At 37.3% G+C, this 17,918-nt stretch overlaps 1 protein-coding gene across 1 annotated transcript; it reads left to right on the top strand.

Moving 5' to 3' along the window:
• On the top strand, positions 2,805-4,511 carry LOC110269503 (protein ALP1-like). Its single transcript, XM_021117372.1, has 4 exons — positions 2,805-2,972; positions 3,255-3,480; positions 3,572-3,948; positions 4,407-4,511. The coding sequence occupies exons 1-4, from the start codon at positions 2,805-2,807 to the stop codon at positions 4,509-4,511; spliced, it is 876 nt and encodes a 291-aa protein (XP_020973031.1).

Here is a 17,918-nt window from a genome sequence, read left to right as displayed (position 1 = left end):
ATCAATTCCCCAGTCAACGTTTTTTATATTAATAATAATTCTTAGTTTTATTGCTTTAATTTACAATTATTTTAATTACTCATTATTCAACTCAAACCTTTTGGAAAATTTCTGATTAATAAATTAGCACTCTTTCTTGCAACTCGTTGGGAAACGACCTGTGACTCATACTCCCAGTATTTTTAATTCTAATTTTTGTGACAACCCTTTTTAAATTGAGAAGCGGATTTTAGCTGGTTGAAAACTATACTTGGAACGTATTTCGTTTATTAATTTCTTAACTGGTCAATTTTTGCCACCCATCAAAGACCATGAATGATTACTGGTAGTTATGTTGCGGTTAAACCTTTGAGTTCTTCATTTAGACCTTGTGAAAACACATTTGGGTCTACCATGGTTTGAATAAGGATCACAGGTTTAAATATTAACTACTATTAAGAGAGAGTCATGAAAATAATTGCATCAGCAGTTGAAAAGTGGATCTGTATTGACTTAGTCACCAAGTCTACAGAGAGGGAAGAGTATGCAAGAGCATGTGTGCAAATCAACTTGGGACTTCCAGTCATAAAGAGAATTAAAGTTGATGGCCATATGTATGACATAGAATATGAGCACTTGAATTTGATTTGTACAAAATGTAGTTGCTTTGTGCACATAACAAGAGAATTTTCGAAAGAGAACAACGATGGCATTGAAAACAGAAGCACGGTGAAGGAGAAAAATTTGCCGTCACAATCTCTAAGGTAGCGTTTGTTTGCAGAGACTGGAACTGAGACTGGGGGACAAGAACTCAGTATTATGTTTGTTGAGGTAGAGACTGGTACTTAAATTTGTGTCTTTGTCTCAAAAATTTCAGTATTTCAATACCTCCAAAAAGTAGGGACACTAGAGACTAAGATTTTTAAAGACAGAGACATAAACTTTAATAATATTTTGTACCTAAAATATCCCTATTGTAATTAACTAATTCCAAAATCTACCTTTTCTTAAAATCAAATTAGGGCTTTAGTGTGAAGTAGCCCCTCAATCCATCTTTTCATTCATGCTTCAAAGAGTGGTCGTTCCAGCCTCTGCGTCGCCAGTCAGCACAGCCCCGTCGTAGCCGCCGTCGTAACCACCGTAAAGTGAGTCGCAGTTGAAGTTCCTCTTCCTAGGCCGCGATTTCTCATTTCTTCGTTTGCTCCTTCATAGGATAATGTCCGAGGAACCCAATTGAGAGAGTCTCCCCAGTTGCTGCCGAGTACATCAGACTTCGTTGTTGTCATCACAGTTTGTGTAACCTAGGTTAGTTGTGGTCAAATTTCATTACTGGTTTGGGTCGATTTTTTATGTCACGAGTTATGCTCTGTGGATTTCGTTCGTTGTTCAACTAGATGCATCGAAAGAATCTGGGGTTTTCTCTCTTCATTTCGATTTGGTTCTTTGTTCTTTAATTTCGTGTGTGATGCGCTTCTTATGAATTGATTTTGGTCATGCTTGGTTATTTTGTTTTTCATTCTTATGCATCTTTTGATTCTGAAATCTGGGATGCTTTGTTTGCCTAATTTATGTCTATTTGATGCGAGAATGTGTAAATTATTTTGTAAAATTCATGATTGTTGTGGCTATAACCAGCGCACTCATTGTTATTTTTGAAATCGTATTGAAGAGAAATTTGTTAGGTTAGTTGTAGTTTAAAGAGTAGTGGCACTCCAGCTTTTGATAGGCTTTGATTTGCTTGAAACTAACTTAAAATTGAGAAGTAAACTTCAGTAGAAACAGGTTACTTCAGTAAACTTTTATTAGACACTCCAATTTTAATAATTTATATGTGAAAATTGTGTTAGCATCATAGTTAACTATAATAGTTGCATGTCGGTCCATATTATGTTCGTTTCACATTGCTACTACTAGAATAGAATTCGTGTATTGACTGCTGATATTTAATCAGAAATTGATTCTCTTCATTTTTATTCTTAAGTAATGTTGTTGGGTGTAATTTTTATCATAGAATATATGTTTTTGTATGTTTTTTTCAATTCTATTTAAATGTAGTGTTTATGTGTGTGCGTAATGTAATATGTTGTAAGGGTGAAGGTAAAATTTGGAGTGGTTACAGTGAAATTGGAAATGCTTCTTGTGTTTGTATCGGTGAATGTGAAAGAGAAGCTATTTGATAAAAAGAAATGTGATGTGAATGTGAAAGGGAAAGGGAAATTGAGTGAGTAGATGGGAGGGTGGTGATATTTTAGTTTTAGAAGCTGGTGTATGCATGCAAGTGTTTCAGAGTCAGAAGCTAATATTTTGTGTGTGTTATATGATCTGATGTGAATTGTGATGTAATGATGTCTGCTTTATTAGAACATCTTTTTTCAAGCTAAGAACGGTCAATGTTAAAAATCTTAACCTTTTAACAATAAAATTCTTCTTAGCTTAGTTTTCATAAAATTTCCAAAGTCCAAAGTCCATATTCCTTGTAAAGATATATTTGTTTTCTTATTTTTTAATTTAATAAAAATATATGGTATGTATAAGAATTTCTTTGGATGTTATTAAATTATTAAAAAATATTTTTTAATGAAAATTTTTTACTTTTATTTTTTAGTATATTTTTCAAGTAGTGTTAGATTTCTTTGAATGTTTATATTTTTTTTATGTAATGATTTTGCTAGGAAGAAATGGAGCGGTTGAAAATTATTAAGCTGTGCGTATCTTTTTATGAAGAGATGAGATCCAACCATGAAGATTTGATGTTGTTCTTTGTGCTTACGCTATTTTTTTACTTTAGGGATAGAACTAGTGGCCAACTATCGTTAGGCGGAAGAATGAATAGTAGAATTAGACGTGAGGCTTTAGAGCATGTTGTTGGTGAGGGTGATAGAAATTGTATCTGGGAGTTGAGAATGAACACAAATGCCTTTGCTAATTTGTGTAATTTGCTCCAAGTTCAAGGAGGACTTACAGAGGATGGTCATGTAAGCCTGCCGGAGCAGGTTGCAACTTTCTTAATTATCTTAGCACATCACAAAAAAAATCGTAGTCTACAGGTTAGATTTTGTAGGTCTGACGAGATAGTTAGTAAGTATTTTAATAAAATTTTGAAGGCTGTAATACGGATTCAAAGCATTTTGTTTGCCAAGGCTACACCAGTTGAAGAGCATTGTGTTGATCCCACATGAAGAAGGTTTAAGGTAGACCTTATTCGATGTTGTGTATGATTCATGTTTTTATGAAGGATTCTATATCTGAGTATCATAGCTTTCTATTGATGATAGGGTTGCTTGGGAGTATTAGATGACACTTATATAGGGGTGACAGTCCCCGAGTATGAGAAGGCAAGATACCGAACAAGAAAGGGTAAAATCTGCACCAATGTCTTCGGAGTGTGTAACCGGGAGGTGGGTTTTGTCTATGTACTCAGTGGATGGGAGGGATCGGCATCTGATTCACGGGTACTTCGAGATGTAATAACTCGTCGTAATAGTCTCAAGATACCCCACGGTAATGATGCCATCTTTGGAGTTAAGCCTATACAATTAGCTTGAGTTCACGATAGCCAACGTCTTACCTTGTTTGCATTACTTGTCTATAGGTAATTACTATTTAGTTGATGCTGGTTACACAAATAGTCCGGGGTTTCTCGCACCGTATAGAGGCACTCGATATCATGTAAGAGAGTGGGCCCAGGGAGCACGTACACTGCACAACTACCAAGAATATTTTAATAGGGTTCATTCTTTCGCAAGGAATATCATTGAGCGATGCCTTGGTTTGCTGAAGAAGAGGTGGTCCATCTTAAGAAGCCCTAGCTTTTACCCTATAAAGACACAATCTCAGATAATTATTGCCTGTTGTTTGCTGCAAAATTTTATTCGAAAGAGTATGGAGATAGATTCAGAGGAGGAAGGTAGCATATTGGATGAATTTATGCCTGATGGAGACGAAGAACAGGATGGAATGATTGATGTGGTTGAAAACACAAATGAGTGGACTCACTGGCGTGACCAAATAGCAACTGAGATGTATGAAGAGTGGTGTGCAAGTCGTATGGAGTAGTGTTGTAAGAGTAGTGTAAAACAAACCCTGTAAGGGATTGAGTATTGTTGTAATGGCCGCATTTTAATTTGTATGACTTGTTGAGTGTGGAAACATTGTAATAGCACATCTTCATTTGTAATGGCAACTACAAATTTGTGATATTGTTTGCTGTTTTATTATCATTTGTAATGGTAACTACCTGTTTTATTATTTTTACTATTTGTGTTATTCTTTGTTGTTTCATTTGTAATGGCAATGACCTGTTTTATTATTTTTACTATTCGTGTTATTTTTTGTTGTTTCATTTGTAATGACAACTACTTATTTTATGTTAAGTAATTGTAACTTAGATAATTTATGCACAATTTTGATTATCTTAATTTTGGTAGGTAAAAATGGAGAATAAGCGAATGTTGAGTGATGAAGAGACTAACGCTTTTGTTGGCTTTATGGAGGAGGTTGTCGTAGACGGTCAGAGGGCTGATTGTGGGTAGTTTAAACCCGGAACATTCGAGAAACTGGCTCTGAAGATGCTGGAGCCTTCTTCGGTTGTACACTGACCGCGAAGCACTGCAAGAATAAGCACAAGCGATTGAAGGAGAAGTACCAATACGCCGCTGACATGCTTGGTAGTAGCAGATTCGGCTGGACCCATGAGAAATAATGTGTCGAGGTTGACAGCAAAGATGTCCTTGATGCATGGTTGAAGGTGAGTGTGATTCATATCTTTATTGAGTCTGAGCCACTTTGTACTTCTTGAACAAGTCTAGTTGAATAATGCTGTTATAATTTAATCTATCATTAATAATTATGCTAGTATTCTTCTTGTATAGAGAACTTTAGACTTGGCTTATTTTGTTAACTTGATAATACATCATTTATGATTTCCACAATTCAGTTTGAGTGTGTTCAAACATGTGTATGTCTGATATTGAATATTCTATGGACCATTGACTAATTTTATAATGAGTTGGAGAACTAAAACAAGCAGGTGAAAAATAGAAGTAGAACAAGAGAAGGGTCCGTTGAAAGTCTATATATAGTTAATAGGAATATCATTCTTTTATATTTATAGTGTGAATAATACAATTTCACAAACTCTAATTATATTAAGATCTGGAGTCAATGGATCGAATTGACTGAGGAATGAATTTGGGTGTGATACGCAGAATTATTTCACTTTTGCATTAGGTACCCATCTAGTAGTTAAAATTTGCTGTAGTCTATGACTTGAATGAGTTTGTTAGTAATTTTTTGTTTCACTATTTATTTTGACACTTGTTCACAGGCAGACCTGTCCTACTATCGTTCACTCTCCTCACTTTTGGAATGAGTCTACTTAGATGCTCTTTTTTTGGAGTTTTAATTGAATTTGGAAAAGGTAAAAAAAAAAGAGAGAAATGGGTTCAGGTTCAAAAGTAGGGAATAGCAGCTTTGATTACTCGTATTAGGTGTTATTGATTGGTGACTCTGGTGTTGGCAAAAGTAGCCTCTTTCTCTTCTTGCGTTCTCACTAAGCAATGGAACATGCTCTATAATATATGATGCGCATAAACTAGTTATGCTACGATTTAGAAAATTGCACGATCGGCAAAATTCCTTCCGGCAAGTGCACCGGTTATCGTCAAGTAAAAACTCACAATAGAGTGAGGTCGAATCCCACAAGGATTGGTTGAGTGAGCAATTCGGATTAGAAGTATGTTCTAGTTGAGCGGAATCAAGATTTAGATGAGAATTATTAAATGTAAAATTGCATGAATTAAAGAGCGAGAAGCTAAATTGCTGAAATTAAAAGGGATGGGGGTGATTGCATGAATTTAATTGCAGGATGTAAAGAAAAAGTGGAAATCAGAATTGGGGAATTCATTGGGTTATAGGAGATATTGAGATCTCCGAATCAAAACACGTTTATCTCTTCCTCAAGCAATGCGTTCATTAAATTTTGCTTGGCAATCTTATATGATTGGATCCAAATCCCTTGGCTCACCAATTCTCTCTAAAAACAAACAAATTCCCAATCACTTGGTTTAAATGTTCATAAGAAGAGATGATGCTCGATCACTGATTATACCACACAGTTTCATGAACCACAATTTGGTAGGATTACATGTCACAATATCCATCCAAACCCCAATCCAATTCACTGTGAGAAAGCTTCTCTAGCACGAATCCTCCATTCCTTTCCCAAGGCTCCGAAGGATTCCAAGTATGAGTAGTTTCTTTCCCAAGACAACTACCCAATGGAATTAGATCGAGAAGCTTTCTAACAAAATTCTTTGGTGAGACTTTTCATTCTGGCGTTTAACTTCCAGTTTGAGGTCAAACTGGAGGTTAAACGCTCAATGCTTCTTTGGTGAGACTTTTCATTCTGGCGTTTAACCTCCAGTTTGAGGTCAAACTGGAGGTTAAACTTCAATTCCAGCATTTCTTAGCCTTCATGATTCTGGCGTTTAAGCTCCAGTTTAGGCTTAAACTGGAACTTAAACTCCACATGTGATATTCAAGCTTCCTTTATTGATTTTGTTGCTTCCTTGGTTAGCCTCTTCTTCCCTGAAATCATCCAAACAAATGCATCAAAGTCTTGCAAAATTTCATGAGAAATCTTCCATTCATAGCATTCAAGGAATATAACTAAAAACTCATGGAATTTGCATCAAAATCTTCATGTTGAATGATTTAAGACAAGCATGACTATTTGGCCCAAAATGATTACTTAAGGCTCAAGAAAATGCATAAAACAACTAAAAATAAAAGAAAAAGGCTAGTGAAACTAGCCTAAGATGCCTTGGCATCAATATATACAAGCCTCATGTATTGTGCTCCATATTTTTCCCTTCTATAATATATATTCATTGAAATTAAAAGTTGCATAAACTTATCATGTATTGTTTAAGGAGTTTCATTATCTGTTAGTATCATTTTTTCTGTATATTATTAAATTATTCGGGAAACATTATTGTAACTAATTTTTCAGCTGCAACTTCATAAAAAATTTGCTAAATGCGGTTTATTTTTTCACAGGCACATCCGACCAAGTTCTACAGTCTTGGCAAGCCATTTCCTCTTTTTCACCAGTTGGAAGGTATATTTTGCAAGGATAGAGCCATGTGAGCAGCAGTAGTTAGTGGTTTTGATATGGAGGAACAGGTTAATGAAGAGACAGAAGACACTGCAGTTGGATTTGATGAGTCTGAGATGTCTCCACATCCAGACAACGGCGGAGGGCCAGCAATGCAAGGACAAGCATCACATTCTGAAGCAGGTGCGAGTATAGGAAGCACAAGGTGATGTGGGAAGAAGAGAAAACAACTTGACGTACTGGAGAGGATGGCCGACCATATTCAGCAATCTTCGGTTGACCAAAGGAAGAATGCCCAACTGATAGCTGATGCCATTGTTGGTGTGAACGAGAAGTGAAAGGTTGGTGAGAAGCTCGCACAGCTTGGGTTCGGTGATGACGAGGTGATGAGGGCAATTTTGAAGTTTGCTGAAAGTCCTAATGTGTATGTACACTTCTGGGGCTTGTCAGATTCACAGATGATTGGCCTTGTGCGTTCTATTATATGAAGTTGATCGTTGGTTAAGGGTATTAGGTTTGGGCTAGGGTATTAAGTTACTCACTATAGGGTTTTAGGATTTTGTGAGAAGGTTATGTTTAAGATGATATAACGTACAAACTTATATTTGGTATGCATTCGAATAGATATTTTGGTAACGCTTTATTTTGCTCTGTTTAGAATAGGTTTAGGTTTTTCATATAGTCTTACTGGTATCATGGTATGGCCTTTATTTTGGTCGCTTGAGTAGGAATTGTTTGCTAAGTACAATATTTATGATCATGATCATGTTAATGACAATTATCTTAACACCATTTTTGTCCCTAGATTCAAACTTATTAAAGTCTATCAAAATTGAAAGACAATGACAAATATTGGTTTCTGTCAATCAAATAAAAGAATACAATGACAAAGAGATGAAGAGATGTTGAACCTGTACTCATTTTATAATTAACAACAAAAATTACTAAAACATGTTCTCAAACTAGTCATTACAATTTTTCATTTGCCTATTTGAGTTTAAAGGTCAAACTACAACTTACACAACAATAAAATGACCAAGACAATACAGAACATAGAAACAAGAATTTGAAGGAACGCTAACAATTTCAGATACACAACATCAGTATGAAGATTTTCAATTGTGATTCTAAGATATGGCTCAACCCAATGATCCACCTGTCCTCTGCAGTTCTGGAAGACAACTTCAATAAGTTTTGGAGCTGGCACAATATCATTGTCCTCCATATTTTTGTCTGCCATGGTCTGCAACATGAAATATGAATCATGACAACATTAGTAACAACAAAAATAATAACCACCATTTTAAACAACCAACTTGCACCATAAAAGGTGATAACTCAAGCAATAATGAGGAAATAACTCACAGATGAAATCATATTTCACAGACTCTGTTGATAGTCAGGTTCTTTACAAGTAAGGAAATGAGCAGTTCCTCTTGAAATATAGTTGTCCAAAAGAACCAAAATATCTACAAATGTTTAGAGGTTAATATGTATCAAAATTAGAAGTTATGAAAAACAATAAAAAATATCTAACAAGGCAACCTATATGCACAAATACCCCCTTCCCCCAAAAAATGAGCACATAATTTGAACTTACACCAAATGCACTTGGACCAGTACAGGCACAGGTTTAATGTATCAGTTGAAAGTTATATAATGTAAAACTCATCTCATTTAAGCAAAAAAATAGCCAACCCCACATTGTACATTGTCTTTGCTTCTGTTGAAACTACCTAAAATGACCACAAAAGAAATATGAAAATCACAAAAGTTGGCCATTTTGCAGCAAAATATCATGAACTCCTTATTTTGGATTTTTGACAAGTTAAAAGCAAAGTTGGTGTTTTCCTTCATAAATCTATTATGAGAAAAATATAATTGAGTTAGTGGTCAATTCTTAAATTATGTAATTGGTAATCAATTAACATCAACAAGTTAACAACAACAATGATATTATTCACTCTGACTTCAATTTGCAAGTTGGAAAGCCTCTGAAGTCTACTTCAAAATTATGGCAGTTCACACCCGTAACTCACCTAAAGTTTTGTTTCATTTAATTATTGTACTGACTAATCAGACATTTTTACCTTTATGTTAAAAAAAAAATTTCTAAAGTCAATCCCTTTCCCCCAGCTTTTCAAAATCTTCATACTTACAACACTAATTTAATAAGAACTCTCTTTTCTTTTTTCAGTGTTTATCTAAACCGTTGAATCAAGTAATGGACTGCATTATGATTATGACTGTAACAGAAATATATAATAAATTCCTCAGAATAGAACTACCTCTACCAACTCCATTGACAAAAACTTATTGCATTTTAAGTCTTTGTTAGAAAAAAAAATTACATAAATAAAATTCATTACTGGTAAAATTTCAAATTATCAAATGCATTAGATTTATTGAAAACTTGAATAATTTTTTGTATAGTCAAACATTATCCAAAAACTGAGAAAAGAGAAGAAGAAGAAGAAGAAAAGAGAAAAGCAACTAACTTTTCCAATGGCTTGAAAGAGTGAAGTGTTGAAAGAAGTTGCTGTAAGAATATGCATGGGAAAACTGGTGGCTGCCAGAACAAGAGTGGAAAAGCATGTGCCGGGGCCGATGTCGGAGAGGCCATGAAGAGCCTCAGACCACCATTCATACTTGGGAATCCCAAGCCTGCTAACGGCAATAGCAGAATTCACCAGGTTTCTACCGGCGACGGGAAAGACCGGAAGATTTGGGGAGAGGAGACAAGAAGAAGTCTGGAGTGGGTTCTAGCTACAGTAGGTACAGGAAGAAATGAAATCTGGATTTGGAATTAGGGTTTCATATAAAATTTAAGGGTATAATTGTAAATTTAACAATTCCAGTATTTAGTTTTAATTCAAACCATACAGGATACTGAGACAAAATATAGTCCTATACACTACTACGCCAAACACAATACTAAGACTTGTTTAAGTTCCTGTCTCTCAGTCAGTGTCTCGCAAACAAATGCTACCTAATGGATAACAAAGAGAAAATGGCAGAAAGTAGTCAAATCCCGGTGAAAAATTAACATTCAACTTTTGAATTTGGAAATAGTGCCAAATTAATTCCAATTATAGAGAAGCATGGATCAACAGATCTTGTGCATGATAATTTGCAAGAATCACGCATTGATAGGGATACTCATGCAAAAGAGGGTGAATACTTATAGTTAGTAGAAAAGACAAGGAAAAAACTTGGAAAAAACCTCTTGTTAATTTTTATTGCTTTCATTAATAATTATTTTATTTTCCCAATCTCCAACTCTAAAATTTCTCAGAAAATTCCTGACCAATAAATTGCACTCTTTTGTCAACTCGTTGGGAGACAAGCTGGGAATTCTACTCCCAGTATTTCATTCTTAAATTGTGACAACTCTTTTTAAATTGACAAGCGGAATTTTCGTCGGTTAAGAACTGTACTTGCAACACTGTTCTTATTATAAGTTCTTAATCGGCAATTTTCCGCCCATCAATTTTTGGTGCCGTTGCCGGGTAGTTGTAACAGTGTGCTAAATTATTGGTTGGTGTAAATATTTTTAAATTTACATATTTGCATATTTTATTTTATTTTATTACCATGAGCTGTATGTTTCTTTCATTGAATGACGCGTTCACTACCTGATCCAAGCTTAGCCGCGTTTGATCCTGAAATCGAAAGAACTATTTCACGTATTAGGCGAGCTCGGTATCGGTTAGCCTCTGAGGGTGGTGAAATGGTTACTACCAATTCACCAGTCTTATCTGAGGGCGAATCTAAAGCGCCATTTGAGAAAGAAACAAGCTCCTCTTCTACTGATTCTGTTGATTTACGCCCAGGTAATATGGCGGAGCCCAGAAGGATTACTCTCTAGGAAGCAGGAGCTCCGGACTTTACACTGCAACCGTATCAAGCGCGTCACCCAAATTTGGCTGCAGATTTTGAATTAAAGACTGTGCTAATCAATCAACTGCCTAAGTTTCATGGCTTACCTGCTCAAGAGCCTATCAAGCACCTCAAAGATTTCCAGACAGCCTGCTCAACTACTAGGCGTCATGGTACAGATGAGACTACTATTTGGTTATATGCCTTCCCATTTTCTCTTGAGGGAAAGGCAAGGGAGTGGTTCTACACTCAACCTGAAGATTTTGTTACTAATTGGGATCTGCTCAGAAGGGAATTCCTGGACAAATACTTTCTGGCTGAGGTTACAGATAGACTGAGGAAAGAAATTTCCTGCATTATCCAAGGCGAATCAGAGACTCTTTACGAGTATTGGGAATGCTCCAGGAATCTCCTAGACTCATGTCCCCACCACAAGATTGACCAGTTGGTGTTGATTAGCTATTTCACACAAGGCATGAAGCCTCAAAACAAGACTATATTAGATGCTGCAAGTAATGGCTCTCTGACTAAGTACAAGACGGCGACAGAAGCGTGGCAACTGATCGCCGATCTAGCTGAGTCTACCCGGAATGCCAGGCACAGGAACAACCATCCCAAGGCTATTGCGGAGGTTTCCTCTAGTAGTGAGACTGGTGCTCTCACAAAGACCCTGGGAGAGATGACCAATATAATAAAGCAGCTCCAGCTGAATCAACAACAACCTCAGCCTCCTCCACAACAACAGTGTCAATAGTTAGTTCCTTAGAGAGTGTGTGAAATATGTGCCTGCTATTCCTACTACGCTGACAAATGTCCTCAACTCCAACAAGAAGACAACACCTTGGCAGCTACTAATAATTACTACAACCGCCCGAATCAAGGGTACTATCAACAAGGCGGTAATTATAACCAGGGTGGAAACTATAATCAGGGTTGGCAAGACAATTCCAACTAGGGATGGAGAGATAATTCCAACCAAGGATGGAGGGACAACTACAATCAAGGAGGCAGAGACAACGGTGGAAATCAGAGGTGGAACAACAACAACAATCAGCAGAACCGGTATCAACAGAACCCTCCTTACCAACAGCGGAACCAAGGCCAGCCTTACCGAGCACCTCACCAAAGGCAAGCCCAGGCACCTCAGAACAACCAACAGCAAACCCCTCAAATTACTTACCCACCTTCCTCTTCCAATGACGAGATGCTTTGCTCTATTGCGCAAGGACAAAAAGACATTCAGAACACAATTAACTCTACCATAAATGGTCTGAACTCCACTTTACAAGCTCTTGTCTCCTGGATGAATCATTATCCACCCCCAACAATCAACCTTCAAGCTCCAGTGCACTTCCTTCTCAACCTTTACCCAACCCCAAAGGTGGAATCAATGCCATTACTTTGAGGTCCGGAACCATACTACAAGAGAGGAGTCATGAAGAGCTAAGCTCAAAAGAAGACATTCAAGTTGAAGACATTGTTGAGGTAGAGGATGCTGAAGAAGAGGATGAAGTACAAGACATGGTTGAAGAAGAAGCAACTCAACCAAGGAATGGAGTACCAAAGAAAGATGAAGTTACAAGAGAAGCCATTCCCATTCCTTTTCTATACCTTGCTAGGAAACCTAGAAAGCAGATGGAGCTAGACCCCAAGATGGTGGAGATCTTCAAAAAGGTTGAGGTAACCATTTTCATTTTTGATGCTATTCACCAGGTACCTAAATATGCTAAGTTTATAAAAGATTTATGCATGAATAAAGATAAAATACATGATTTAGAAACTATTCTTCTAGGTAGCTCTATTTTTGCTTTAATGGGTGCCATACCAGAAAAATGTGGGGATCCAGGTCCATGCATGGTTACTATTACTATTGAGGGTGTACAATTTTTTGACTGCATGTGTGATTTAGGTGCATGTGTGAGTATTATGCCATTATCTGTATATGATACTTTGAGGCTCCCTCCCTTAAAAAGGTCGGCAGCACATTTTATTTTGGCAAATAAAGCATAATCTCAGTGGTTGGAATTGCTGAGGACGTGATGGTGAGCATTAAGGGGCTAACATTCCCTATTAACTTCTACATTTTGGAGATGCCCCCTAATGACTCAAGAAGACCATCATCCATCCTGCTTGGAAGGCCATTTCTGAAGACTTCAAGATTCAAATTGGATGACTTCTCAGGAACTTACTCTTTTAAGATAGATGGCAGAGCAGTGAGCTTCAACCTGGATAAAGCTATGAAGCACCCACCAGAAGATCACTCCATCTTCTAGTACGACATCATTGATGAGACTGTAGCGGCAGTTCACCAAGAAGAAGTAAAAGAGATGGACATGGAGCAAGGTGCAAGTGTGGGGAAACCGTCTGAGCTTACTGAAGACACCTTGCCACCACCAATGGCTCCAGATAATCAAGTGCCTAGCCATGAGCAGAAAATAGAATTGAAGCCCCTTCCACCCCACTTCAAGTATGCTTACCTTGAGGATAATCAGAAGCTCCCAGTTATCATTGCAAGGGAACTCACTTCCCAATAGGAGGAGCAGTTGCTTAGTATGCTGAGAAGACACAAGAGAGCTATTGGGTGGAGCTTGGCAGATATAGTAGGCATCAGTCCCCGAGTCTGTGAGCACCATATATTTTTAGAAGAGGGAGCAAGGCCTGTCCATCAACCTCAAAGGCGGCTGACCCCCACCATTCTAGAGGTTGTCAAGAAGGAAGTGACCAAATTTCTTGAAGCCGACATCATCTATCCAATCTCGGATAGTGAATGGGTCAGCCCAGTACAGGTGATACCAAAGAATGCTGGCATCACAACAGTAAAGAATGAGCATGAAGAACTCATGGCAACTAGAGTGCAGAACTCCTGGAGGGTGTGCATTGATTATAGGCGCCTCAACCAGGCTACTCGCAAGGATCACTACCCACTGTCCTTCATCGATCAAATGCTTGATCGCTTGTCAGCTAAATCACACTACTATTTTCTAGATGGTTACGCTGGCTATTTTCAAATTCATATAGCCCCTGAAGATCAGGAGAAAACTACTTTTACATGTCCCTTTGGAACGTATGTATACAAGAAGATGCCTTTTGGCTTATGTAATGCACCAGCTACGTTCCAAAGATGCATGATGAGCATTTTCTCAAATCTTCTTGAGAACTGTATGGAAGTTTTCATGGATGACTTTAGTGTGTATGGTGACTCGTTTAACATTTGCTTGGATAGTTTAGCTAGAGTATTAGAAAGGTGTGTTAGTTCAAACCTTGTATTAAATTTTGAAAAATGTCATTTTATGGTGAAACAAGGTATTGTTCTAGGACATGTTATTTCTAATACTGGTATTTCTGTAGATCCAGCAAAGGTAGATGTAATTTCTGGTTTACCTTACCCCTCCTCTGTGAGGGAAGTCCGTTCGTTCCTTGGTCATGCAGGTTTCTACCGGAGATTTATCAAGAACTTTAGTAAGGTAGCATTGCCTTTATCTCGATTGCTGTAGAAAGATGTTGAGTTCGAGCTGAGTGAGGACTGCATGGAAGCGTTTAATAAGCTGAAGATTGTCTTGACTCAAGCTCCAATTGTGAGAGGACCCGACTGGAGCCAGCAATTTGAGATAATGTGTGACGCCTCCAACTATGCAGTAGGAGCGGCGCTGGCTCAGCGCGAAGGTAAGGACCCTTATATAATTGCTTATGCTTCTAAGACCTTAGACGCTGCTCAGTCTAATATACTACCACTGAAAAAGAGCTTCTGGCTATTGTTTTTGCTCTGGATAAATTCCGAGCCTACTTACTTAGTACTAAGGTGGTAGTATACTCAGACCATGCAGCTTTAAAATATTTGTTAGCTAAAAAAGAGTCCAAACCAAGGTTAATACGTTGGATATTGTTGCTGTAAGAATTTGATTTAGAAATCAATGATAGAAGTGGTTCCTAGAATTTAGTGGCGGACTACTTGAGTCGCCTAGAGCACATTAAGAGTGACTCCACTCCTATCAATGTTGCTTTTCCATTTGATAGCTTGCACGCAATATCTGAGGTAGTTCCTTGGTATGCACCTATAGCTAATTATTTGGTTAGTCATACCTTCCCTCCTAATTTTACTAAGTATCAAAGGGACAAGCTCAAAAGTGAGTCCAAATATTATATATGGGATGACCCATATTTATAGAGGTGTGGTGCTGACCAAATAATTAGAAGGTGTGTGCCACAATCAGAATTTCAGTCAATTTTAAAGGCCTGCCACTCTTCTGAGAGTGGTGGACATTTTGGCCCTTAAAGAACAGCTAGAAAAATTTTAGACTGTGGATTCTGGTGGCCCACTCTTTTTAAGGATGCTACTGCCTTCTGTAAATCTTGCTCCCAATGCCAAAGGTTTGGGAATATATCCAAGAAGGATGAGATGCCCCCAACAACTTATGTTATTCTGTGAAATTTTTTATGTTTGGGGCATTAACTTCATGGGTCCATTTCCAAACTCTAGTGGTTTCTTATACATATTGTTACCTGTTGATTATGTCTCTAAATGGGTGGAAGCAATTCCTACCCATACTAATATACTAACATTGTTGTCTCTTTTGTTCGAAATAATATTATCTGTCGCTTTGGATCACCACGAGCAATCGTAAGTGATCAAGGCACTCATTTTTGTAACAGGAGATTGACAGGTCTACTAAAGAAGCATGGCATTGTTCACAAGGTAGCGACGGCTTACCATCCCCAGACCAATGGGCAAGCCGAGGTGTCTAACAGAGAGATAAAGTGCATACTGGAGAAGATTGTTACCATCCCCAGACCAATGGCCTACCATTTCAATTATCCTTGTTTGCCAGTTTGAGCCTTTTAATCCCATTCGTTCTGTATTTTACCACATAACTAGCCTTAAGCAGAAAAATAATTAATTATCCCATTTGAATCTTTGGTTAGCTTAAGATAGAGATTGTGTGTCAACTAAGTGTGGGAAATTGTGGGAACTTGGGTTGATAAGAATGTATTGTGTTTTATTGACAAAAATATTGGGAATTTGGGTGCTTACTCATGTGAAAATTGAAAAACCATATGCATTGATATATTATGCTTTCATTTATATATATAAAAAAATTTAAATTAAAAAAAAAACAAAAATACTTATGAATAGGGGACAAAATTATCCCAATGTTAAGTCCAATAAAAAGATCAATGCATATGTGGTGGAATAAAAAAAATTGATACATGAGTATGTGATGAAAAAGTGGGATTTTTGGATAGCTAGGCATGATTTTAGAATTATATAGAGTGTCTGTGTTACGTGAGAACTTAGGTTAGTCAAAGATTCATATTATAGCTCACTTGGCCATACATATACCCTCACCCTTACCTTAGCCCCATTACAACTTTGCATTTGTACACTTGATGAGCGGATAATTTATACGCTTTTTGGCATTATTTTTACATAGTTTTCAGTAAAATTTAATTAGTTTTTAGTATATTTTTATTAGTTTTTAATTAAAATTCACATTTATGGACTTTACTATGAGTTTGTGTGTTTTTCTGTGATTTCAGGTATTTTCTGTCTGAAATTGAAGGACTTGAGCAAAAATCAGATTCAGAGGTTGAAGAAGGACTGCAGATGCTGTTGGATTCTGACCTCCCTGCACTCAAAGTGAATTTTCTAGAGCTACAGAACTCCAAATGGTGAGCTTTCAATTGCGTTGGAAAGTAGACATCCAGGTCTTTCCAGCAATATATAATAGTTGATACTTTGATTAAAGATAGATGACGTAAACTGGCATTGAACGCCAGTTCCATGCTGCATTCTGGAGTCAAACGCCAGAAACAGGCTGCAAAGTGGAGTTAAACACCAGAAACAGGTTACAAACTGGTGTTCAACTCCAAGAAAGACCTCTACACGTGTAAAGCTCAATGCTCAGCCCAAGCACACACCTAGTGGGCCCCGGAAGTGGATTTCTGCATCATTTACTTATCTCTGTAAACCCTAGTAACTAGTTTAGTATAAATAGGACTTTTTTACTATTATATTTACATCTTTGGATTACCTTTTGATCCTTTGATCACGTTTGGGGGCTGGCCATTCGGCCATGCCTGAACCTTTCACTTATGTATTTTCAATGGTAGAGTTTCTACACTCCATAGATTAAGGTGTGGAGCTCTGCTGTTCCTCATGAATTAATACAAAGTACTACTGTTTTTCTATTCAATTCATACTTATTCCTATTCTAAGATATCCATTCGCACCCAAGAACATGATGAATGTGATGATTAAGTGACGCTCATCATCATTCTCACCTATGAACGCGTACCTGACAAACACTCTCGTTCTACATGCAAACAAGCTAGAATGAGTATCTCTTAGATATCTAATACAGGGGACCGAGTCCAAGCTATTAGAGTCTTCGTGGTATAAGTTAGAACCCATGGATGGCCATTCTTGAGATCCGAAAAGTCTAAACCTTGTCTGTGGTATTCCGAGTAGGATCTGGGAAGGGATGGCTGTGACGAGCTTCAAACTCGCGAGTGCTGGGTGTAGTGACAGACGCAAAAGGATAGTAAATCCTATTCCAGTATGATCGAGAACCGACAGATGATTAGCCATGCAGTGACAGCGCATTGGACCATTTTCACAGAAGGATGGGATGTAGCCATTGACAACGGTGATGCCCTACATAAAGCTTTCCATGGAAAGGAGTAGGAATGGTTGGATGAAGACAGTAGAAAAGCAGAGGTTCAGAGGAACGAAAGCACCTCTATACGTGATGAGCGGATAATTTATACGCTTTTTGGCACTGTTTTTAGTATGTTTTCAATGTAATTTAGTTAGTTTTTATTATATTTCTATTAGTTTTTAAATAAAAATCACAATTCTGGACTTTACTATGTGTTTGTGTGTTTTTCTGTAATTTCAGGTATTTTCTGGCTGAAATTGAGGGAGCTAAGCAAAAATCTGATTCAG

The sequence above is a fragment of the Arachis ipaensis genome, chromosome B03 (genome assembly GCF_000816755.2).
Source record: "Arachis ipaensis cultivar K30076 chromosome B03, Araip1.1, whole genome shotgun sequence".
Taxonomy (NCBI): domain Eukaryota; kingdom Viridiplantae; phylum Streptophyta; class Magnoliopsida; order Fabales; family Fabaceae; genus Arachis; species Arachis ipaensis.
The sequence above is the reverse complement of the archived record's forward strand: the minus strand, read 5'-3'. Positions and strand labels throughout refer to the sequence as shown.

Coding starts and splice junctions, on each gene's coding strand:
- LOC110269503 (XM_021117372.1), top strand. CDS start 2,805: ATGAATAGTAGAATTAGACGTGAGGCTTTAGAGCATGTTGTTGGTGAG. Junction 2,973..3,254: donor ATGTAAGCCTGCCGGAGCAG/GTTGCAACTTTC, acceptor TATTGATGATAG/GGTTGCTTGGGAGTATTAGA. Junction 3,949..4,406: donor AGGATGGAATGATTGATGTG/GTTGAAAACACA, acceptor TAATTTTGGTAG/GTAAAAATGGAGAATAAGCG.